The 25,780-nt window shown below is 37.4% G+C and overlaps 1 protein-coding gene across 12 annotated transcripts in view; it reads left to right on the forward strand.

Moving 5' to 3' along the window:
* Positions 1-25,780, forward strand: part of LOC126622010 (uncharacterized) — a 72,172-nt gene that overhangs the window by 5,258 nt on the left and 41,134 nt on the right. For 6 of the 12 annotated variants that reach the window (XM_050290648.1, XM_050290647.1, XM_050290653.1 and 3 more), the window contains 4 exons: positions 1,174-1,301; positions 9,285-9,416; positions 9,711-9,768; positions 10,320-10,451. In XM_050290648.1, the coding sequence (XP_050146605.1) occupies positions 1,174-1,301; positions 9,285-9,416; positions 9,711-9,768; positions 10,320-10,451 (450 nt within the window). The other 6 variants (XM_050290652.1, XM_050290651.1, XM_050290654.1 and 3 more) reach the window with 6 other exon arrangements.

Raw genomic sequence — 25,780 nt, forward strand, 5'->3', positions numbered from 1 at the left:
TTTCCAACAATGCTCCTAGAAAAGTCTCCAATTTGAGTTCCCCAAAATAAAAAAGTGTCAATTATCCCAATTTAATTTACAAATTATGAAATAGGCATCAATAAACTTATAGGGCTTTGAGTTGGGGTTATGACAGAATTGGGAATACCGAAAGTTTTCGATCAAATTAGGCTATTTCCTAGCTTTTAACCTTTAGCCTTCGAGATGACCTAACATTATCTTTCCCTCGGGCCCGTGTTGTTCATCTTTTCTCCCACTGCCATTGATCGATCTACCTAGCTCATCGTCATGAAGCCACCGGCGTTCGTTCTCAATACTTATTCAGCAGTGAGGACCGATTATAGCCAGCGGCCCGTCCTAGTCGTGAGGATTCTATCTGCTTTTATTGTGATTACTGCGTTCTTCATCCTCGTCTGGGTTTACTCGCACTGTGCGGATCCGTTGGAAGTAAGTGTCGAGTCGATTACCGTTTCCCGACTCAGCGCGGCCGGGCCCGAGTGTACTGTTGAATGGGAGCTGAAGCTCGTAGTCACAAACCCCAACAGCAACTTCTACCTCTACTTTGACGATCGTCTGCAGGCCACGCTCTTCTTGGACGATCTGGCTTGGGGGCAGCTTTATGGTGACTACCAAGTCATTGCCTCCTCCCTTGCTTTTAACCAGCGAGACCAACTAGACGGCCACCTTGAGTTTCAAAATGCAAACTGATCGTGCCTACTTAGGTGAAGAACTCATCGAGGAAATCTCCAGAGGAATAATCCAAGCTCACCTGAATGTGATGGTTCGGTATCAGCTCATTCCCACCACTTCAAAGCCTAAGGAATTCCGTCTGTTGCGCTTCTCCTGCCCCGGCATGGGTCTGTGCGAGTTCGATTCTACCCGTAGCAGGGAAATCGTTTGACTCTTTATTATTTGTTGGTAAATGTAGTCGCTTGCAGTTGACAGACTGGTTTTATGTAATTGAAGATAAATTGATTCTGCTGAATTTCAAATTAATCCAGTGATGTCTTTTCTTATCGGATTTGATTGCGCATTACATGGGAAATGCAGGGTTTGGGCTCATTAAACTGATTACCTAATTTATTGTTTTTATCTCATTAAACCGTTTACGTAATTTAGTGATTTTATCTGTTATATGGTACTGAATCATGTAACATTCTTCTTCATCTTAAGGATATACTTGAAGGGAAGCCTGCAAGGTGCAGGGCTACATTTCCTAGTCATAATTCCCCCTGCACCTTGTTGTATTATGCTGTCGGAGCGGGTGAAGGGAAAAGGAATTGGACGTTCTGTTTATCACGGTATGCTTGTTACATTCCGTTCTTATTGTGAAGTCTCCAGATTTGGTTGATATCGCTTTTAGCTTTCGTGGGTAAAGCAAAAACGCTGGCAACATCAAACTGAACCAAACAAAAATGATGTATATAAGCAAATTGACTGATTTTAGATGTTTGAAGAAAATGCCAGTCCTTTGAATTATAGTTGTGGATGATATAGTGCTTTTTGTGTATGTATGATGCCGACAAAACATGTGTTCTCTCATCCCCCAACTCCTGATTATTTACTCTTTAGGAATAATTAGTAGACAGCCCCACATTTCATGTAGTTGGCCATTCTCGGCAGCACCACATTTCCTGTCTTTCCATGCTCGGGTAATTTGATCAGTCGGCTAGTTGCCTTTTGAACTCTTGCACTTCATCTTGTTATGCTTCTCAAGATTCCTTGCCATGCTGTTCATTAATCTTCTGACAAGTGTTGGACACTTTGTCTTTAAGACAAGTTTACGCCCCACTACGATGCTCATGGTTAGTTGGCGCTTGTCCCCCCAGGTACAACGCCCACGTCCTTGTAATAGTAGCAATCCAAATTACAAGGCTCCAATGAAGCACAATTGTGTTGAAAAGGCTCTCATATAGACTCAATGAGATTATCTAATTTTTAGTGCACTATATGTATGAATATGAATATATTTGATAAAAAGTTGTTTTTATGATTGTAGGAGGCTTCCCTATTTATAGATTTGAGATACTTCTTTATAAAGCATGTGAGCATTCATAAAGAGTCAAAAGTTGCGACTCTTCATTATAATAGACGCATATTTCTACCAAAAGATATCACTTCTAATTTCCACTCAATTATTTAATATTATAATAATAATAATAATAATAATAATAAAATTTCAAACAACGCTCTTAGAAAAGTCTCCAATTTGAGTTCCGCCAAAATAAAAAAGTGTCAATTATCCCAATTTAATTTACAAATTATGAAATAGGGTATCAATAAACTTATAGGGCTTTGAGTTGGGGTTTTGACAGAATTGGGGGGCCTATTGAGCTTATTATAAAGGGCCCAAAGAATAAGATATTACTCTCCAAGTACCCACCATAGAAACCTAAGCCTATTTTTAACCGAAAAGGCTAGATATAGTCCTGACAAAATTTATAGTCCTGTAAAATATTATTTTTAAATAAACAGTATTAGGCTATACTCATATACCATCTTCACCCAACCGAAGGCGCTAAACATGGCTGCTCAATAATTTATTAGTTTTATTTTTATACTTTAAATTTATGGTTAATTTAATTAAACTACCTTTGGATATATTCAAATCTAATCGTTGAATTTCAATCAATTATTGCAATTAAATAGTTGGATCTCAAAAAAAGGTTAAGAAGAAGACCATATTCAAATATGGCCGTAAAGGGCGGAGCTGGTTTGGGAGATAGGGGTGGACGAGATGACGATGAAGCAGGTGCTATGGAGGAGGGCTAGGTGGGGAATGGGCGGAAATGAGCCTACGACGTTGGTGCTTGTTGTAAAAAATATGGCACGGGCCAAAGAGGAAGGGGCCTAGGCTAGGACGTCATTTCAGCCCACCAAGAAAAACCATTAGAAGTTGGAATCTTACTGAACAAAAATGGTGATAGTTTTATGTATTTAATCTCCAGTGTTTGCACCCTTGTCTGGAGGAGCTCCTTCTAACTTCCATGATATGACCTCCCGGAGTTAATCATCCACTTTGGTATTTTTAAGTTACTCTTAATGATCATCTTTATAAAAAAAAAAACATAACTCAATTGAAAATTATTTAGTCATCTAATGGTTATTTATAAAATAGACAAACCATGTTCTTCACTTAACGAATTAAAATATCGACAATGTGAACTGACATTTAAATCATTTCTAATTTTGTTGATTTTGCAAAGTTACAGAGTGATCTAAAAATTACCTAGTTGTGATCATCAAGCATGAGTAAGAAGAAAGTTAAAAGGATAAATGAGAAAATTCAAGTAAAAAATAACGAGAATCGAGTGGAAAGGTTATTAGAATTCCAACCTATTTAGCCACTCGAGCAAGTTTATAGAGGTTGTCCAAGCGATACTCCAACTCGTCTTGCATGGGTGGAACGAGAATATATCTCCGTAATGCTACTTTGATTTGTCATAATTTAGTTGTCTTTTTGAACCTAGATCTTGGGATCTCCAGTCAACTAGGTTGGGTTTCCACTGTGACTACTATATTGCGGGCTTTTAACTTATTCTCCTCGATGATACAACTTACTCTCTAGTCAAACCTTAATAAGTGGATCCACTAGGCTGACTATCTCTTTTATGTATGACCATCACAAATTTCATCCATGCATGAAAATTAATTTTGTTTATGAGTAGTTGTTTTCTAACGTTAAGTCCTCCAAACATATATCCGGACCTAATTGCCAAGTAGTTTACTAACGCTTTGGTAAACTCCTTCACCTTTAAGGTATTTGCCAAAAGATCTCTAATCTTTCAATATCTTAAAATCACAATTGTAAAAGATAATCTTTATCTCATTCTAGAAGCAAATTACTTTTTATTGTTAACATATAATCTCAAATTAACTATGTCACTCCCCCACAATTTACTCACATTGTGTTTGTTTTAATACCATTACATACTATTTCACCATACTTAGAAATAGGAAACCACATATTGTATTCAAATTTTGTCTAATTTATGAAATATATATATATATATATATATATATATATATATATATATATATATTTCAAGCCATCTTTCACCAATAGATACTAAACAAACCGAGTGTTTCCATCCTCCAACCAAACCCGTGATGACTCGGCCATTTGCTTCCATGAAATGAAAGTATCTATATTTGCATGCAGAAAACTAAGCATTGTGCAGGGCTTGCCATTTCCAGGCAAGGAATAGTGTTACTTTCCATATAGAAACCGTTTTCTTCTTTGTTTGGATATCACCTTTTCATGAAGGGTCGCAACTCTTCATGAGGTCTGCAGAAATTATAACTTCGTGAGGGTTGCATAAAAATATAATTAATTTTCTCAGACTAAACGTTAATTCTTTAAAAAAAAAAAAAATCACATCTCATATTCTTTCACGAGAATTATAAACTTTTCAACTAATGCAAGTAGAGGCAAGTGATCATTTACCACATTGATGAAAATGAGTTGAGCCTTTGTACAAAGGCTTGTGTTCAAATTTCGTCGGTGATTAATCTAACACAAAAAACCAATATAAGTGGAGAAAACATCATATTACGAAAATTTGCTTCACCAAATAACTTTTCCCTGTGAAAACTCGTGAGGAAATAACCTTTTGTGAACTAGTACAAGATTATATACGTATCATTGTCACTTATATAAAAGACAAAAGAAGTGCTATGCATGCTCCAATATTCTCTCTTAATTTGAACCCAATCAAATCCTAATTAAATTCACAAATAGTATATGAATTTATGAATCACTTCGTGTACACTGTTCTAAAAATCCCCGCCTAGCGCCACCTAGGCCCTGCCTAGGCGTTAGGCGGCTGGCCATCGCCTCGATTAATGCTAAGGGCGCCTAGACCTACTAAGGCACCGCCTAGACCACCTAGGGACCCGCCTAGACCGCCTAGGCTCCCGCCTAGACCGCCTAGGCTCCCGCCTAGACCCGCCTAAACATTCGCCTAGGTCGCAACTCACTTAGACAGAAAATAAATAACTTTCATTTTGCATTTTGTTTTGTTTTTCTAATAAATTGTAAGAGACTTGTTACATACTTAAATGAACACACATTATATCCTTATTTCACATGTTTTCATTATGTTCCAATACTTCAAAATATATATGCATTCTATTTTGTAGTTTATGACGAAATTATATAGATTTCAAGTATAAGCACACTTATTTACACGAAATATGATTGATTTACTTAAATCCGCCTAGCCGCCTAGCCGCTAGACCCCAGCCTGCCGCCCGACTAGCGCCTAACGACTTTTAGAACCTTATACGACATTAAGCATATGTAAAAACACAACAATAACACATATATAGTTGGCATGTTCTTTGAAACAATACATGTATGAATACAACAAATGTTGTCTACAAAGTGATCATGCACTTACTAAATTAACAATCAAAACGAACATGGAAAACCCAAGTATGCAATCATGCAAAACAACAATTATGAATTACCAATTATGTAATGCAATTCGGAACTGATGACAAGATTATAGCAACCAAACCTAATCTTGTCTTAAGATTGTTGGGAAAATAGGGTATAATTGCCATATTAAATCACATAGAAAATAAATAAAAAATTCATGCAATTATATATCAAAATAATCAGGGACGAAGCTAGAGATTTGTGTGATTGAGGGCATCCTTAAACAACAAAGTCACAATTAAAAAGCTAAAAAAATTTACTAAACAAAACACTTACATATTAATCCATAAAGTTTTTCATACAAAACACTTAAAATCATTGTTGGAGAAGTCAATCATATTAATACCAAGAGAAATGCTAAGGGGACTCTCTCAAAGTGGGACACTCCATGGATTCTCCGTCACCTTATGTTTTTGGCACAATGTTTTATAATGTTAATACGAAATTGTGCCAAAAACATGAAATGATGGAGAGTTCCTTGAGAGACCCACTTTTAGAAGAGTCTCCTTAACATTTCCCTTATAGTACCAATTAACATATAGAGTTTAATTGTATTTTATTTAGGGTCGGTCATTGGGATGCAAAACTGTACAATCTTTGTGAGAAAAACAAAACAAAACAAACAAACAAACAAAAAAGTTGAGTGGGGGCATCCGCCCCTCTAAGCCTATAGTGGCTTCGTCCGTAAAAGTAATGCATGCACATGATTAACTAATGTTAAACGAACTTGACTAATGGATTAGAAAAACCTGGAAATACGGTCGAGACAAGTGTTGGACACCTTGTCCTTAAGACAAGTTTACGCGCCACTACGGTGCTCATAGTTGGCTGGCGCTTGTCTCTCAGAATACAACAGCCACATCCTTCTAATAGTAGCACTCAAAATTACAATGCTCCGATGAAAAACATTTGTGTTGAAAATGCTCTCATATAGACTCAATGAGATTATCTAATTTTTAGTGCACTATAATATATATGATGAAAAGTTGTTTTTATGATTATAGGATGCTTCCCTATATATAGATTTGAGATACTTCTTTATAAAGCATGTGATCATTTATGAAGAGTAAAAAATTACGACTCTTTATTATGATAGATTCATATTTCTACCAAAAGACACCACTTCTAATTTCCACTCAATTATTTAATATAATTATAATACTAATAATAATATTAAAATTTCCAACAGTGCTCTTAGAAAAGTCTCCAATTTGAGTTCCGCCAAAACAAATAAGTGTCAATTATCCCAATTTAATTTACAAATTGTGAAATAGGCATCAATAAACTTATAGAGTGTTTTTGTTTGGGCTCACTTAAGTTTCATTGGGACTGGACTACTAATAAAAGTGTAATCCAGTGTTTGTTTCGCATGGTTTAAGTTTAATAAGATTAGCCGGTAATAGCTCCGACAAACCCCTTCGCTAAAAGTTCTTGGCGAGAACCCCAATTCTCACGGGATTGCTAAGCCCGTCTTCGGAAGCGTTGCTCGCTCCTCATTCTCGGTCGTCCTTCTCGCCGGTCCTCCTCGTCGCTGATCCTTCTCACTCGTCCTACTCCCTCGTCCTGCTCTCCTCATCTGGTAAATTCCAAATCCGACGACCTGTTTCTATGATTTTGTTTTGTAGATTGTGAAGTTATTATTGGGTTCTGATCGATTTTGTTGTTTTGGGTTCGAAATCTATGAAATTATTAATGGGTTCTGATTGATTCCTCGTATAATCGTTTTAGTTATCTTTCCCTCGGCCCGTGTTGTTCATCTTTTCTCCCACTGGCATTGATCGATCTACCTGGCTCCTCATCGTCATGCAGCCACCGGTGTTCGTTCTCAATGCTTATTCAACAGTGAGGGCCGATTATAGCAAGCGGCCCTTTCTAGTCGTGAGCAGTTTAGCTTTTTTTACTGCAAGTATTGTGTTATTCATCCTGGTCTGCTATAGGGCTTACTCGCCTTTTCCGGCACCATTGGAGGTAAGTGTCGAGTTGATTACCATTTCCCGACTCAGTGCGGCCGGGCCCGAGTGTACTGTTGAATGGAAGCTGAAGCTCGTAGTCACAAACCCCAACAACAAGGACGGCTTCTACCTCTACTTTGATGATCGTCTGCAGGCCACGCTCTTCTTGCACGATCGCTGGCTTGGCGGCAGCTTTATGGTGACTACCAAGTCATTGCCTCCTCCCTTGCTTTTAACCAGCGAGACCAACCAGACGGCCACCTTGAATTTCAAAATGCAAACTGATCGTGCCTACTTAGGTGAAGAGCTCATCGAGGAAATCTCCAGAGGGATAATCCAAGTCCACCTGAATGTGATGACTCGGTATCGGCTCATTCCCACCACTTCGAAGCCTGAGGAATTCCGTCTGTTGCGGCTCTACTGCCCCGGCATGGGGCTGTGTGAGTTCGATTCTACCCGTAGCAGGGAAATCGTTTGACTCTTTATTATGTGTTGGTAAATGTATTGCTTGCAGTTGACAGACTCGTGTTATTTAAAATTTCAAATTAATCCAGTGATGTCTTTTCTTATCGGATTTGATTGCGCATTACCTACATTGCTGTTGGGAAATGGAGGGTTTGGGCTCATTAAACCGATTACCTAATTTAATGTTTTTATCTTATTAAACCGATTACGTAATTTAGTGATTTTATCTGTTATATGGTAGTGAATCATGTAACATTCTTCTTCATCTTAATGATATACTTGAAGGGAAGCCTGCAAGGTGCAGGGCGATTTCCTAGTCATAATTCCCTCTGCACCTTGTTGTATTATGTTGTCAAAGCTGGTGAAGGTAAAAGGAATTGGATGTCTGTTTATCACGGTATGCTTATTACATTCCGTTCTTATTGTGAATTCTCCAGATATGGTTGATATCGCTTTTAGCTTTCGTGGGTAAAGCAAAAATTCTAGCAACATCAAACCGAACCAAACAAAAATGATGTATATAAGCAAATTGACTGATTTTAGATGTTTGAAGAAAATGCCAGTCCTTTGAATTATAGTTGTGGATGATATAGTGCCTTTTGTGTATGTATGATGCAGACAAAACATGTGTTCTCTCATCCCCCAACTCCTGATTATTTACTCTTTAGGAATAATTAGTAGACAGCCCCACATTTCATGAAGTTGGCCATTCTCGGCAGCACATTTCCTGTCTTTCCATGCTCGGGTAATTTGATCAGTCGGCTAGTTGCCTTTTGAACTCTTGCACTTCATCTTGTTATGCTTCTCAAGATTCCTTGCCATGCTCTTCATTAATCATCTGACACCCTGATTGTTGTTGTAGTGGAAGATTTGATATCCTGTAATTATAGTATCCGTTATACAATAGCGTTGCTTGTGCTACCTTTTGCTTTGGATCTATCTGACTACTTTGGTGCGACGGTTATTGAAGTTCTGACTTGATTTGTTTGAGGGCAAGCAGGGTGTGAAAGGGTTTCTGGATGTGGTTGAGTTCAGGCTTATGCATGTCGTTTGGTACGAGCTAAGTTCTTGTTTGTACTTGATGGAATCACCTGGACTAAAGATTTTATGACACGTTTTTTCTGGTATAAGATATGACTGGCAATTACATTGATGATGGACTGTGAAATAGGTCTTATTAAAGTTTCTTTGCATGTGTTAGATTTGCAGTTTATCCTCGTTCATAATTTAACATCATGTCGAGTTGGTTCTAACTTCACTTTATCTAATAAACCTAGTTTTCAGGTTCAGTATGATATGGACATTTTGTATCTTTAGATGTACCATTGATTCTTGGATTACAGAATCATAATCATTTTTTTGCCTAGTGATGATGCATTGTGGTATCCTGCCCCAGCTACTTACAGACTTCTTTCCTTCCTTAGGGATGCAACTTTGGCCTATAAAGCTGAAGCTTTACAGTTGGCAGAGGCAGCTTAGAGATCTGCATTCTCAATTTGACATGCTTACTCATCAGGCTTCTGATGTACTCGTCAGCCAGTGTTGCTTTCACTTAGGTCGGAACTTTAGCCAGCATTGCTGCAACTTTATGATTTGCAAGATTATTTTTGTTTTTATAATAAACTACTTGTCCAATTCGCTGGTGTGGTAGAGTAGTGATTCCATACACAGCCTTAATCATGTACAGAAACTTAATATGTATGCCAACCATATGTATTCATGTCACCATCACTTTGATGCAAATTTTGATTCTTTGCGCAAGAGAATATCCATAATCTAGAGTTACCTAGCTGTTTTAACTTATATAGAGTAGCAATATTGACGCCTTTTATTTGGCCTTTTTGTTGCAGCAGATCTTAAAAAATCACATCATCAGCGTGTCTCTGAGTTTCATCGAATTCGTTCAATGTATGTAACTTTTTCCCCTATTCAGAAAGTTTCTAACTTATTGAAATTGATTGAATGATGCCTACTTATTTTGTTGGATTCAGATTCCTACATCCTCTTTGAGAAACTAGAACAATTGTTGTTATTATTTACTTCAATCCTTTTATTTCCTTTAAGAAATATACAAAGAAGCTACAAAAGTTCCTTTAAGAAAATCTAAAAAGAAGGTACAAAAAGCTGACAGATAAATAGTATGGTGGAAATTCGAGATATATTCCTTTTGTGTAATCCGAGTGAGAGGGTATATTCTAGTAGTTACTTAATTTACTTCTCTGGCCCTTGAGAGGTATATAGTATTTTTTCCATTTTAGTTATTTGTATTCTGTTCAATCTCCCCCATCATCATCAATCTCTCTCTCTCTCTCTCATATTTATGGTACTCGAATAGATGTGGTATTTCTATATCTGTGGCTGGTTAAACCTTGTTTCTTGTCAACTTTCATGCTAGCATTTTTTTGTTGTCAGTAAATTTGGAATCTCTGCTGACTCTGTTACTGCTGAATATTGTGCAGTTTTGGGACAAATGAAAGACAATGGGTGGAAGCTCAAGTTGAAAATGCTAAGCAGCAAGCAATTCTAATGGCACCTAAATCTCAAGTGTCATCAGATGAAGAGCACATCCATCTTGATCTCCATTCCCTTAGGTACAATGCGCATTTTTACTTGTCAATTTATTATGCTTTGTATAGTGGAAGACTTCGATTGTTTCTTCTCTGCTACATTTCACATTTCTTTTACTGGAGAATCTAATATGTGTACAGGAGAAAGCATGCAGAACTTGTTGGAGAATCAAATTCTTATCACAAGGAAGGGAAAATATTATCTGAGGTTTGTATGTGTTCTTGGTTTTCAAGTTTCCTGCATTTACTGTTATATCCAAATTCCCAAAATCTTCTGCAGAAAAAAAGTTGGATTCTAGTTATAGTCATTGAGAGGACCCGGATGAGGAAAGGATCATGGACATGCTACCTACTAATCTCGTTGCTTGTCTACTTTCTTTATTCCCTGGAGGTTATCCCAGTTAAGCATTGGAATTTTCCTTCCATGGTTCCATCCTTCCTTATCTTCTGGGGTTCCCGTTATGTTTTTATTCTTGGGGGCTGACCTATACTATTGATGATCGTTGCAGCCATCATCACATGTGAGCCTAGCTTTGTATGGTATTCTTGTTTGCATTCATACGGACAGTAATGGCACGTAGTCATAAGGCATGATTGCCTGCTCTTTGATATCTTTTTGCTGCATTCGCTTTGAAATAACTCACAGTGGTTAACATGTTTCCCTTCAAAACGGTTATATGAATAACTAAAAGAATGAAAAAAATCTTTCGTTGTCCTTTATTAATGCATCCTAGCGTTGAAATCATAATTTGATGTTGGACGTGTTACGTTTCTTCTTCCACATTTTCTGATCCGTTATTTGTCACACGTGCATCAAATTAGTTGGGGGTAATCCTTTAGTATATTCTCGCCTTTTTCCTACACAAACTGATATATCTTTGTACAATTTTATTTTTTCTCCAGCAATTAATGAAAGAGCTTGATGAAGTGGAGAAGATTAATGCAAAACTCTCTACTGCAGTTGAAGAGGTGACGCTGGAGCATCGTTAGAAAAATGAGGTAACTGCTTTCTGGCGCCTATATTGGTTTAGTTAACTAGTTTCTGGAGCCTATTCGCCTGACTAACATTGGCAAACGTATATGGCATGCAGATTGTAAAACACCATGCCAAGGAAATTGGGCTTCATGGGCTTCAACGACAAGGAGATGTTAATTTTGGACTTGAATCCTAACGGACTTCACCACAAGGATTTAAATCCGATTTTTTTCACGACGGGATTATCTTCTGATTATCCTACCATCACGGGAAGTATTAATCCAATTTAGCCAATTTGTTACTCCAAATGTGCTTCTAATTTGGTTGTCATAGGCTGGATGGCTTGACGTCAAACTTACTTCCGACGACAAATAACGGATTAGTGCTTCACAACATTTATTTGTGGCATCGTATTTCTTCTCCTTTTCATTGTTCTCTCTTGAATGATAGACGACAAATTTCATTGCAATCCGTAACTAACTTTGTGCAACACGACAAATTTCAATGAGAGGAATCAGCAAATAAAAGAGTACGGGTCAACATCTTTATAAGATTTGATGGCTGTATGAGATGACCCTGTCCTTAATTTTGTGTATTTTCTCCTGGTTGTTGTAATTTGACCAAACTACTCATGTAGGGCAAAGTGAAATTCTACATGGACATTTGAGCTCAATTGATATTGTCTCTCTTCTTGTTTTATTTTTGTATTATTCATCATCTTAAACGCATGAGTGCAAGTGGAACAGAAATAAATTTAGATTTAGAACAAAGATTTTACAAAGCACGAAATGTTAAGGTTAATTTGGTAATCATCTTCAAGGGACTGTTTTGAAAATATCAGTTTCCTATTTTAGAAAATGTCCCATTGTCTTTTTGTGTAGGATATTTTCTATAGGTATTTGTCAGTTTTCTCTCCGAACTTATCCTGAACTTTAATTTTAGCCAATTAATCCCAAACTATTATAATTAGCCACTTTTCCTTGTAAACTTTAACTTTAGTCGACTACCCCCTTAAGATTTTATAAACATACAATCCCCCCTAACGTTATATTTTAAAAAATTTCATCCAACTTTCAGCCAATTTTCCATTCTTTTAGCCCCTATACAATTGTCATGTGTTGTTCGCTTGATCAAAATTGATGAAAATTTTTATGAAAATTTTTAAAATCTATCGTCAGGGGAAAAATTGAACTTTAGATGGGAAATTGACAACTATATACAAGTTCGAAGGACAAATCGACAAATATGCGTATTTTCTATTTATAGAAATATTTCCTTTGTGGGAAACCATCCCACCGACGCAAACACTATCTCTCTCCTTCTTGTCTTCTTCTCTTTTTAACCTCGTCCTCTCTCTTCTCTCTGGAACGCAAAGAAAACCGCCCAACGCGTGCGGATCGACCTTCAAAACGCCACCACCGTCCTCATTTCAATCCCCTGATCAGAACCATACCTTTTGTTCCTCCAAACTCGGAACTAAAACTTGAGAACCCCGAACAGTCACTCCCGAACTTATCGACGAGCTTTCTGTCGTTTTCCCAATAAAGGTAAGGTAGATATCCAAAAACAGTCTTTAAATATAAATATATGAACAACTTCTTCAACAACGAAACATCGTTCGAAGGTTGGCACAAAAAACCATTAGCAATCATTTAATATTTGATCTCTTTAAATATTTTATTTTTAAAATTCTAATAAACACAAGCATATAAACGTATAGATGATTGTAAAATACATTAGTATCCATTTCCGATGTAAATGCCCTCCAGTATATAGGTTGGGCATGGTCTGGTTTGGCCAGGTTCCACTCTCAAATCGGAATCGATAAATATCAAAGATTCAGTTTGGTGCGATTTCGCTCAAATTTATTACTAAAACTGTACATTTCGGTTCACGACGGTTCCAGTTCGGTTCATACCGGTTTACGGTTCTAACCAAAATATATATATTTTTTCGAATCTTCTACTTCCCGGTTTTTATGCCCACCCCTAACTAGTTTTACTCCACCCTAATACCAAGCTAGAGCATGCCATACATACACAAATCTGTGTCAGCAATAAATATAAATTCAACTAATGACTAACAATACTACTTCCTGCAACACTCTTAAATAAACCATTAGTACACATCAATCATAAAGTTTTTATAATAGGTAGGTGAGAAGCTTTGTCAGCACTAAAAACTAATTTGGTGAAGTTTATCGGTTACTTATAAACGCATGCAGTGGCGAAGCCAGGAATTTTCGAGGGGAGTGGCCGAATTTAAAAGCGTTAGTAGATTCTGAAAAAAAATTAGACAATTAAATTCTTTTAGCTAGTAAACAATTGTAATGTTGTTCATAATTTATCGATACAAACAAGTTGTAATTGTTATCGGCAATGTTTCATGTCATGATATCGCATAATAAGCTCATTATCAATAAATGCAAGATCATCTTTCAATTTAAACAACCAAACTATCACATAATTGTTGTACATCTCTCTCTATGTAAACATTTCTTTCAATAAAAACAAAAACATTTCTCACATAATATGAACACGAATACCTTTCCCCACAAAACTTTTTGTATATATGAAACAAGTTCTGAAGTCATTATTTCTCAAGAATTAAAAGAAAATAAGATAAAATAATTTTAAATACTAGAAATAATAACAAGAAATAAAAAAGAACAATAACAAACATCAACCTTTTGTTTTTTTGTTTTTTTTTTTTGAGTACATCGATATTTTTACACTAAGGGGAATGAGAGTTCTGCTAAGTCACACGATGAACAACCTAATGGAGGGGGAGTTCAGCTAAGCTACATGATGGATAATCTAATTTGGTATCGAATTCGCCATGTACAAGATTCGAACCTAAGACCTCTCACTTTCAAATGAAAATAAATATCACCATACCGTAGTACCGAGTGACAACCTTTTGTTTTTCTTAAGTCTAAAAGTTTAAACAAATGAGATAGAGGGAAGATAATTTTAATTGTGCAAGGGTATTGCGGTTGGAAAAGAAACCACATCAATAGAATTAAAAAATAAAAATGAAAATAAAGGAGCCAAACCGCACCGTTTCATTAAAGGAATATTGAGTTTTGATAACCAAAGTATATAATAATGTAAACGACGTCGTTGGGTTCTAAACAAAATAAGATCGTCGTCTTCCCTTGATATCAAAACCCAGCAGCGCAGCAGGTTCAAAAAATCGGTCGGAATTCTTACTCTCAGCGGCGATTTTCGACGACGTCGTTTTGGCCTGGGTGTTTTGAAAAAACAATTGAATGCAGCTCTGCTGCGCGCAGAGCAGATGCAGACAGAGACAACACCGGAAGAGATGAAGAGCAGCAGCGCTACAACAGTAGGAGGGGAGGGGCTGGCCAGCGCTCCAGCCTTGTCTTTCCGGCGAGGGGAGTGGCGACCGCCACTCCTCGCCCTCACGTGGCCTCGCCACTGAACGCATGCAAGATTTTTTTCTTGATGTAAGATTGATAGTCTGAACACGTTACCTCACTTGTAATGAATTTTTAAGTTTAACACGTGGACAATACAAATCGGATGACGTGGACCATAAAATGAAGATTAATCCAATTACTTACTAGCATATTGGCACACACAAAATGATTGTAAAAAAATTTATTTTTGTTTTTTAAATGGAAGAAGGGAGGAAAAGAGTCAGAGAGAATGCGAGAGTGGGGAGAAGGGAGAGAGTTTTATTTATTTTGTTTTTTTAATCAAGAATATGTTAAAGTTACATGTAGGTGAAGTTTTGAAAAAAAAGAAGCAAAATTTTGGTTGTACGAAATTATATTACTACCCATATTTCTTATTTATGTTTAATTTTAATTAGAGGGTTAGAATGACAATTTCATATAATTTTGGTTGATCATGAGAGTTGTATTAATATGTTGGGATAACCAAATGCGAAATTTCTTTTTTCTCGATATGAGATTAATAGTCTCAACAATAACCCACGTTGGATTCGAATGGTGATTCCAATTATATAGTCTGCATCGATATGGAAGATGCGGTAAGTTGCTGTTGCTTGGAGAAAATTTTCAGAATCTGCTGAGCTGGTATGCATGAACCAATATACTTTCGACAATTTTCAATCAATAGGAACTGTATTTGAAGCTAAATATTTGAGAAGAGGACGATTTTTCTCTTTAGGTCCTAGGATAAGCGTTTGTTGCACCGGACTATCTCGGACTGGACTAGATTCAGGGACTAAGCTGGACTGACTTGGCTTGAACTAAGCAGGATAAGATTAGTGAAGTGTTTGGTGCAGTGCCATACTAAAGTCTGGACTAAAATATTTTACTATTTTTTATTCACTTTTACAATTTTTAACCTACTATTGCCATTTTTTTAATCCATTCCAGCATCATCTAGTCATTCTTCTTACATTATTTTAATCCACTTTTGCCATTTTTATTCCTTTCCATTATCCTCTGGTCGTCTTCTTCAATGATACATCTACAAGCACTCCATCCAACATCCTCTCTCTCTCAAAAGCTCAAGTCACCTTTTTTTGTGAAAACCCCAGATCAAAATTCTTCATTTTTGCAGCCGGATTTAGAGAAATGCCAAGGATCTTGTGTCGGAGTTGGCGCCGAGGTTGATTTGGGCGACGAGGTTGATTTGGGCAACTTGGTTGATCTGATTTTGAACTGGGTTTTTGCAATTAATTCGAGCATTTTGGATGTTGAATTGCTGATATCGAAGCTTCTGGGGACAACCCGTATGAATTTATGGGGTAATCGATGATGAAAATTTGTTGGCTTTCTGGGATTTTTGAGTTCCTTGGTCGGTTAAAGCATTTCAGATGCTGCTGGCATCTTTGACATGTAGATTCATGTGGGTTGGTGTTGGGTTGGTTTTCTAGGCATCTTTGAGAGATGCATGTTAGTTTCAGAGGAGGTGTGAAGCAGACAACAGACGAGGGCGAGCGGTCCTAGCTAGTCCGCCACTTTTCAAGGGGTCTCGCCTAAGAACTCTCAGTGAAGCATTTAGTCCGAACGAGTGAGACTTAGTCTCATTAAAGTCAGAGACTAACATTCTTAGCTAAGCCAAGCCAGTCTAGTGAAACTTAGGGAAGCCAAACAAACACACCCTTGGGGTGCAGTAAGGTTTTTGGAAAAATTCTGTGAGTGGGTGTACACACAAGGAATTCGGGATTGGAATACGAAAATAATGAGCCCAAACCCGTCACTACTCTTTGGTATGTTATTGTTATTTTTGCCTTTTTTCTTTCTGTAATTTTGATGGGTATTCTCATCTATCTCTTAATTCAAGTGCTATATATGCTGTGCCAATTTTTCAAAGTTGCAACTTTGTAAAATTGGAAGCCATAAATTAATTTTTCAAATTGGGTTATTGGTGCCAAACCCAATTTGTGAGCCAGCACTAATGCAATTGATAAGGTGTTGATGTGTTTTCAATCTGACCGATTGTTATGGGGTTAGGTAAAAGCTTTAAGAATTTAGAGACTCGTATTTAAGCTTTAATCCGGTTATAGCATTACTAGGATAAAAGGTCAGCTTTATCTGGTAAAACAAGAATTTTTAGATAATTCATTATTTCATCATAGATTACCCCTACATAGAACAAGCTTAGTAGCACAACACATAAACAAGTAAAACTTGAATGCCAAGAATGGTCATCGGGATGTAGTTGACAAACAGGCAAAACTATCGAGATTCTGCAGGGCTGCCTCTGCAAGAACTTGCCATGGAAACCTTCCTTTCACAATGGCTGAGCAAGTTGAGAATTCATGTCCAGTAGAAGACATCCTCGGATCTCTACCTTCCATGTGGGTTTCGATCAGCTCCTTGTTCTACATTTCCGTTTCTTGCATACTTCATTAAATCAAAAGCACTAGTAAGAAAAGAAATCAAAAGATACAAACAAATTACAATCAATAGTCCTTGAAAATACCTGAATCTCATTGACGAGGTCCCTTGTGAACCGTCCGTGACCATTGTAGGCCGTACGTCGTCGTTCTTGTGCCTTTTGGGATCTCTTCAATGCTTGAAGCAATTCTCGTGTCTCTTGTTGTGATGCCACAATCCTTTCCGATGCTTCCGTTACTTTTGATAGCACATTTTGTGTTACTCCTGGTTGGTTTCTTATCCTTACTGCCAGTGGAAGAGCTCGATCAAGTGCTCTAGCTGCCCTGGCGTCGCGTAACTGTTGTTCTAAGTTTGGTCTGCATATAAAAAAAGATTATAAACTTTACTTCAAAGAGTCACAAAGACATAGGTATATGTAAATAAAGTAAATTTAATTACCCCGCCCACTTTTGGAGAAGAGAGCCAACTACGAAGTCTAAATATCGGAGTACCAGCAGTGGTCCACTTAGCAGATAAAATGAAGCGAAAAGCTGTCCACCGGTAGACTTGAACGAAAAATCGCCATACCCAACCGTCATCAACGATATAACGTTGAAGTAATAGACCTCTGCATAATTCATCTGCTCCACCTCCAATAGGTGTATTAATGCAGGCCCTATGATTACTACCAGGATAAGCATACAAAAGGTTGCCGAACCTATCTGATGTTGCACAGGCCTTTGATAAAATCTACTCTTGGAAACAATCCAAGATATGAGTTTACCTATGATTTTATTAATGATACACATACTTGGATTTGCTAAAAACACTGAGACTAATACCATCAACCACTTCGAGGTACCCGTATTGGGAAAGTAGTCTCCATACCCTACTGTTGTTATAGTAACAACAGCAAAATACAGAGACTCGACGAAGCCCTGAAATCCATGCTTAACACTACCCTCAGCCTGACTAAAGTGAACAATCATTCCAATTACGAATGCCAGAACCAGTACCCCAGCACGCATCAGACTCATGCACCATCCGGCTACGGCATCGGCTGCCGGATTACCGTGTCCTTGGTTATCCATGAAAGACCTAGCAAGTACATCACGATACAACAGAATGATCAAAAACCAAGAAAAAAAAAAAAGTGTTGTTTCTTTTCCTCCGTAGGTCGGCCTCCACCGCCTGCAGGGTGTGGTGGATGCATGTGGAAGTGTGGCTGAGAAACAAAATACTGCCTTCTGCCTTGCACTCTATATATTTAATTTAAAATTAGAAGCCTACACACTGCCTTCGGCCTCTCACTTTTACATATTTAATTAAAAATTACATACAAACAAACAAAAAAACATGTACTAATAATTAAAAAAATAAATAAAGAGTTTTTCAATTTGGGGATGAACTACACACCCATAAATAAATTCAGAAAATATTCAATCAAACTCATCAATATATATATATATATATATATAACTATATATATATATATATAACTATATATATATATATATATAACGCCTTTGTACCTAAAAAACAAAGGCTTTGCAAGCAACTTTTACATACTTATTAATATATATGTATTAATAAAGGTAAGCAAGCAACTTTTAGCTAAAAAACGGAGTGAAAGGCTTTGCCTTTGTACCTAAGGAGTCGGAGAAGGCGGTGGCCTTAAGTGGGGTGAGTGCGTTCGTCGAGAGAGAGAGAGGGAGAGAGTGAGAGAGGGAGAGAGAGAGATAGAGGGAGGGTTCTGAAATGATGGATTATATAAAGGATTCTGAAATGATTAGGTTGTAGATAGTGTCACGTGGCATGTCGTCATTCGTTAAAAATCTGATCGAAATCTATCTTAAAAGATTCTGAAAAGATAACGACACGTGGCACGACGACATTGAATAAAAATCTTATCGAAATCCATCATCAATAATTATCTTTTCGGATAATGACACGTGGCGCAACGAGAACGATTTAAAATCTGATCGAAATCTATCCTTAAAGATTCTAAAAAGATAACGACACGTGGCACGATGACATTGGATAAAAATCTTATCGAAATCTATGACCAATAATAGTCGTTTTGAGTAAATGACACGTGTCGTAATGAGAACGATTTAAAATATCTTATCCGAAATTACAAATAAATTTATTTAGTATTATTTTGTAAAAAAAAAAAAATTAATAATATTTTATTGCCTATTGCTAGGGCTATTCAAGTGCAAAGGTGGAGATGCAAAAGACAGTTACTGTTTATTAGAGCAGTTACTGTTTACATGGTGGATTGAATAGTGGATTGCCTGAGGGAATGACTTCAAGGATAGAGTTGCTCTGAGGAGAGGAGAGTCTGGACAAAATTTTAAGAAGATAAATTTTAAGCTACACTACCTGGTACCTATATTATGACCATCCAAAGCTACACTACCTAGTACCTATATTATGACCATGGCCACAAATTTTAAGCTACACTACCTAGTACCTATATTATGACCATCCAAGGCCAAACTTTACCTGCAAAAATGAAAAATAACCGATGTTTTTCCACCTTCGTATGAATCGGCGGTCCTTTTGTATATTTCCTGCATGGACCTTCATTGACCACACAAAACAAAAATTTGTTGTTTGTAATTGTAGTGCAACTTTAAGGGTATATATGTCATTCACTCTGATATGTGGTGAAATTCAAAAAAAAAAAAAAAAAAAAAAAAAAAAAAAAAATAAAAAAATAATAGGGAAAAAAAATATTTAAAAAATTTTGGTCTAATTGCTATATTAAATGACATAGAAAACAAGAAATAATTTATGCAATTATGTATCAAAGTAATGCATGCACATGAGTAATCAATGTTAAATAAACATGAAATAATAGATTAGAAAACTCTGGTTCATTATAGAAAAGCCCCTGAGTTTCCACGTTGTGTTTTAAGATCGTGGTCATTCGTATTGGTGACTCATTATTTAATTTGTAAATTTTGTCTTCCTAGCATTACCTTTTTTGATATATATATATATACACACGATAAACTACTTTAATTAGCAACTAGGATGAGTTCGAACTTGATTAAAAGAGAATAGAGATACATTGTCTCGATCAATTAGTCGTAGTTCACATGTGCTATTTTTGGCTCCTTAAACTGTTGAAATGCCTTTTTGTGTATATACATATAGAGTTATATATTTGGATATGAACAAAAAGACTACCTTTATTTTTTATTATTAGAGAGAGACAAAATTGTTGGAAAATATTAGTATATTTAGGTTTCTTTGAATGCTTAATTTTGTGGACTTAGCCCATTAGCATTAGGGTTTTGGTTTCTTACCTTTTAGGGTTAGGGTTAGTTTATTATAAATAGCATGCTTGTTAGTCAGTTGAGTAACAAGTCAGTCACAATGTAACCTCTTAGGGTTTTGTAGCCGTTTCGGCATTCTCGTTGGTTCAATAAAATTCTTATTATTTTGTAATCTTGTTTATAGTGCACTCTGATATTCAACTTGTAATCTTGTTTGTTGCGCACTCTGATATTCAACTTGGTGTCAGAGCTGGTTCCATCATTCGGGATTTAATCTGCTTGTGTTTGGTATCGGTCCGTCCGTCACTCCTTTATCGCTCCCGCTTCTTCGTTGTTGGTTTGCTTTATTGTGGTGTTTGAGTTGTTTTTTTTTTTTGAAGAAGTGTTTGAGTTGTTTAGGATATGTGTTTCTATTAAAAAAAAGTATGTAGAAGATGAGAATTTTGAAGCCTAATCACTGGAGTGAAGCTTCCAGAGCCGCGCTGCGCTGGAGACGACACGACCACCCCCGCCGCGACTCCCGTCCACCTGAACAGCACTCGCTACACCACCTTCATCAGCACCGCACCGTCTCATCAGCACCCTAACCCGTATGCTCCTTGAAGTATGAACCCGCACCGCCTGCGACCCACCCTCACGAACCATCTGCTGCAATCGCTTCTGCACCAGAGATGAGATCCCATCAAATCCACTACACCGCATCACTCCCGTCCCTCGCAATCTGACCTGCATCACCACCTTGATCTGAATCTGCACCCGCTATCTGCAACCTGAACCTGTATCTACATTGCACTCGGAGTCACCTCTGCAGTTCGCACTTGCTTTGGTTGTTTGCAAGTTGAAGAAAGTCCCAGGTCTTGTTTTTCACAAGTAGAAGAAAGTCCCAGGGGATTAAAAAATAAAAAAAGGGGGAAGAAAAAAAGAAGATAAAATTGGTTGGATTTTTTGTTTGTTTGTTCAGAAATTGGCATCTGCATTAGCACTGGAATTTGGAGTTTTGCATCCACATCTACTTTGGCAAACCCATGTCGTGTACTGCCATGAGTTTGATGGGGGTGTTGGAAAATATTAGTATTGTTGATGCATAAAATCAGTGAGGACTTTGGTACAACAGAAAGTGTTAAGTTTGTGACCTTCGCTAGATTGCCCCAGTCACTAGTATGGATAAGTATATAAATAGATAGAGATAGGGAAACAAACACAAGATGTACGTAGTTCACCTAGATTGGCTATGTCCACGGAGTAGAGGAGTTCTCATTAATTGTGAAGGATTTACACATGTACATTGGTTCAAGCTCTCCTTTAGTGAGTACAAGTGAATGATTTAGTACAAATGACATTAAGAAATATTGTGAGAGAATGATCTCTATTTATAGAAGAGAGTTTCTAGTTTCATTCTGACATTGACACGTGTCGTGTTGTGATTGGCTTCTGATGTTAACACATGTCGCGCTATGATTGCCTTCTGATGTCGACATGTGTCGCGCTGTGATTGGCCTCCTGGTTGGAGGGAAACTCTTCTGGGTCCTTGACGGTATAACGTTGACCGGTACTCAGTAGTTTCAGGATTGGTCAAGTATGGTACAAACAAGTATATTTACGTTTATTTGAATACTTAGTTTTGTGGGCTTAGCCCATTAGCATCAGGGTTTTGGTTTCTTACCTTTTAGCACTGGAATTTGGAGTTTTGCATCCACATCTACTTTGGCAAACCCATGTCGTGTACCACCATGAGTTTGACGGGGGTGTTAGAAAATATTAGTATATTTACGTTTATTTGAATGCTTAGTTTTGTGGGCTTAACCCATTAGCATTAGGGTTTCAGTTTCTTACCTTTTAGGGCTAGGGTTAGTTTATTATAAATAGCATGCTTGTTAGTCAGTTGAGTAACAAGTCAGTCACAATGTAGCTTCCTACGGTTTTGTAGCCGTTTCGGCATTCTCGTTGGTTCAATAAAATTTTTATTATTTTGTAATCTTGTTTGTAGCGCACTCTGATATTCAACTAAAACAACGGTACAAGTTCTCCCCTTGTGCTGCCTTCTCTTTTGCAGTTGCCCTTCACAGAAGAAGGAAAACCAGAAAACGCTTTCTAGCTTCCCTTTCTCCTAAAGAAAAACTATCAAGAAATTAGCAAGTTTCGCTGCTTTTCACGTAAAGGTGAAGCAGTTTTAAAATTCATATTTTACATGGTTTTGATAAATACAGCTTAAACTCTCTCTATCACACACACAGAGGCAGAGACGATAGCATGCAAGAGTTCCAAAACCTGCAAAGCTCCGACTTAGCTCCCGCAACTTGACTCCTAAGACAACCAGGATAACAAAAGAACTCACCAAATGCACCTCCATTGAAACCCAATTTCCTTGCCACCGTGTTTTACAATCTGCATGCCACGATTATTTCATTACATGCGAGTACCGTGTGGATGCCAATGCCATTACCACATTAATACATGCCTCCGTGTTAATCTCTATATTTTTCTTTTTGCAACGTTTAGCAGTCACACACACCAATTCGGTTGGTATTACCTATCTGATGATTGGATAGGGAGAAACTAGCTAGAAATATAATTTGGTTAGCTAATATGTCTAAACTAATTAGCTTAGTCCTAACCGTGTCCACCACCAATGTTTTCGCAGCCTCTAATAGATAAACCTCAATCTCTAAATTTGTTTCTTCAATGTCTATATAATTTGGTTAGCTTACTTTTTTAACTCTTCTTTTATGCTGTAATGTTGCACAATATCCAAACTATCTATTTTTAGGTTACTCTTAATGATCATCTTTATAAATAAAAAAATAACTCAATTGAAAATTATTTAGTCATCTAATAGTTATTTATAAATTAGACAAACCATGTTCTTCACTTAACGAACTAAAATATCGACAATATGAACTGACGGTTAAATAATTTCTAATTTTGTTGATTTTGCAGAGTTACAGAGTGATCTAAAAATTACATAGTTTTGATCATCAAGTACGAGTAAGAAGAAAGTTAAAAGGGTAAACAAGAAATTTCAAGTAAAAAGTAACGAGAATAGAGTGGAAAGGTTATTAGAATTCCATCTTTCTTTAATACATTAAAGTAGGACTAGGTTCGGTTTGAAACGGTTCGGTTTTTTGCCAAAACCGAAATAGAATCGAAATTTCGATTCGGTTCAATTTTTTTTCGGTTTGGTTTCAGCCTGGTTCAGTTTTTTTCTTTCTTTTTCCTCCTTCTTCAATAGCCAAAAAAAATTCCTAAGAAAACAAAGCTTGCATCCATTTCGTGCAAATCCTCTGATATCCAATCCCACAAAGTTCGAAAAGCAAATAGCCAGATTAATCACAGAGGGGATCAAACCACTATGAATATCCCATTCAGGCAATGCAAGCAGGTTCTACCATTCAGGGAATCAAACATCAATTCCTGATAAATATCCCACATCAAATTGATATTTAATATTTGGAAATAAAAACCAAAATTTCAAATCTAAGAAAAAAAAGTTCGGATTTTCACATACATTTGCTCCTGCGTCAAGAAGCTTTTGGACGCAGGAGATCTTGCCATGCATTGCAGCCAACATCAATGGAGTCTGAACAATTTCCGACCAAACAAATCACGAGACAATTAGAACAAGAAAAAAAAAAAAAACAACAACAACAACAAAGCCTTTTCCCACTAAGTGGGGTCGGCTATATGAATCCTAGAACGCCATTGCGCTCGGTTTTGTGTCATGTCCTCCGTTAGATCCAAGTACTCTAAGTCTTTTTTTAGAGTCTCTTCCAAAGTTTTCCTAGGTCTTCCTCTACCCCTTTGGCCCTGAACCTCTGTCCCGTAGTCACATCTTCGAACCGGAGCGTCAGTAGGCCTTCTTTGCACATGTCCAAATCACCGGAACCGATTTTCTCTCATCTTTCCTTCAATTTCGGCTACTCCTACTTTACCTCGGATATCCTCATTCTTAATCTTATCATTTCTCGTGTGCCCACACATCCCACGAAGCATCCTCATCTCCGCCACACCCATTTTGTGTACGTGTTGATGCTTCACTGCCTAACATTCTGTGCCATACAACATCGCTGGCCTTATTGCCGTCCTATAAAATTTTCCCTTGAGCTTCAGTGGCCTACGACGGTCACACAACCCGCCGGATGCACTTTTACACTTCATCCATCCAACTTGTATTCTATGGTTGAGATCTCCCTCTAATTCTCCGTTCTCTTGCACGATAGATCCTAGGTAACGAAAACGGCCGCTTTTTGTGATCTTCGCTAGATTGCTCCGATCATTAGTGTGGATAAGTATATAAATGGATAGAGATAGGAAAGCAAACACAAGATGTACGTGGTTCACCCAGATTGGCTACGTCCACGGAAATAGAGGAGTTCTCATTAATTGTGAAGGGTTTACACAAGTACATAGGTTCAAGCTCTCCTTTAGTGTGTACAGGTGAATGATTTAGTACAAATGACATTAGGAAATATTGTGGGAGAATGATCTCGTAATCACGAAACTTCTAAGTATCGGAGTGTGGTATCGTCTTGACTTGCCTTATCTGTCTCATAGGTAGATGTGGCATTTTCTCTGGAAGTATTCTTTCTCCATCCAGGGTTGGTATCTTTAACTGGTGGAGATGCACAAGGTAATGTATCAATTTCACTTGAAGCTTACTTGTAGTTTCAGGCTTGGTCAAGCGCGATACAAACCATGTAGTAGGAGTCCCCCAAGTCGCCGAGCTAGGGGATCTGCTGAAAGAGGTGACAGACAAGGTAAGCAATCAGAGCTCCGGCTGATTGTTCACATTCTCCCTATCTTGTAGGCAGCATGAAGGATAAAGAGAAGAAAAATGAGAAAAGATGATATGGGATACTTTTGCTTTTGAAGAAGTAACTTTCCACAGGCTTATTCTTGAACTCTGAGCAGGAGGATTTTCTGGTTTCCTCCAAAGTATAAGGCCGACTGAAGAATTTGAGGGTCAAAACAAGTCCATCAAATCTAGAGTACGTTCGACCCTGCTGATATGGGATACTTTTGCTTTGACAGAGTAATGGATGTATCGACACATGTGCTGTTACGCTTGTCTCCACATGCTTCCTTGTATCCTTCTCACTTGCCCTATCTGTTCTTCAGGCAGATGCGGTATCTTCCCTGGAAGCATAAGATGTTGAAGATGAGTACTCGAGAGCAATGCTAGGTAAGTAAGTTCCAGGCAGTAAGTTCCTGGCTGGAAGCTTGATTCCAAGTGCTGACTGATTGCTCTCTTTCTCCTTGTCTTGCAGGTAAGAAC

The sequence above is a fragment of the Malus sylvestris genome, chromosome 5 (genome assembly GCF_916048215.2).
Source record: "Malus sylvestris chromosome 5, drMalSylv7.2, whole genome shotgun sequence".
NCBI lineage: Eukaryota > Viridiplantae > Streptophyta > Magnoliopsida > Rosales > Rosaceae > Malus > Malus sylvestris.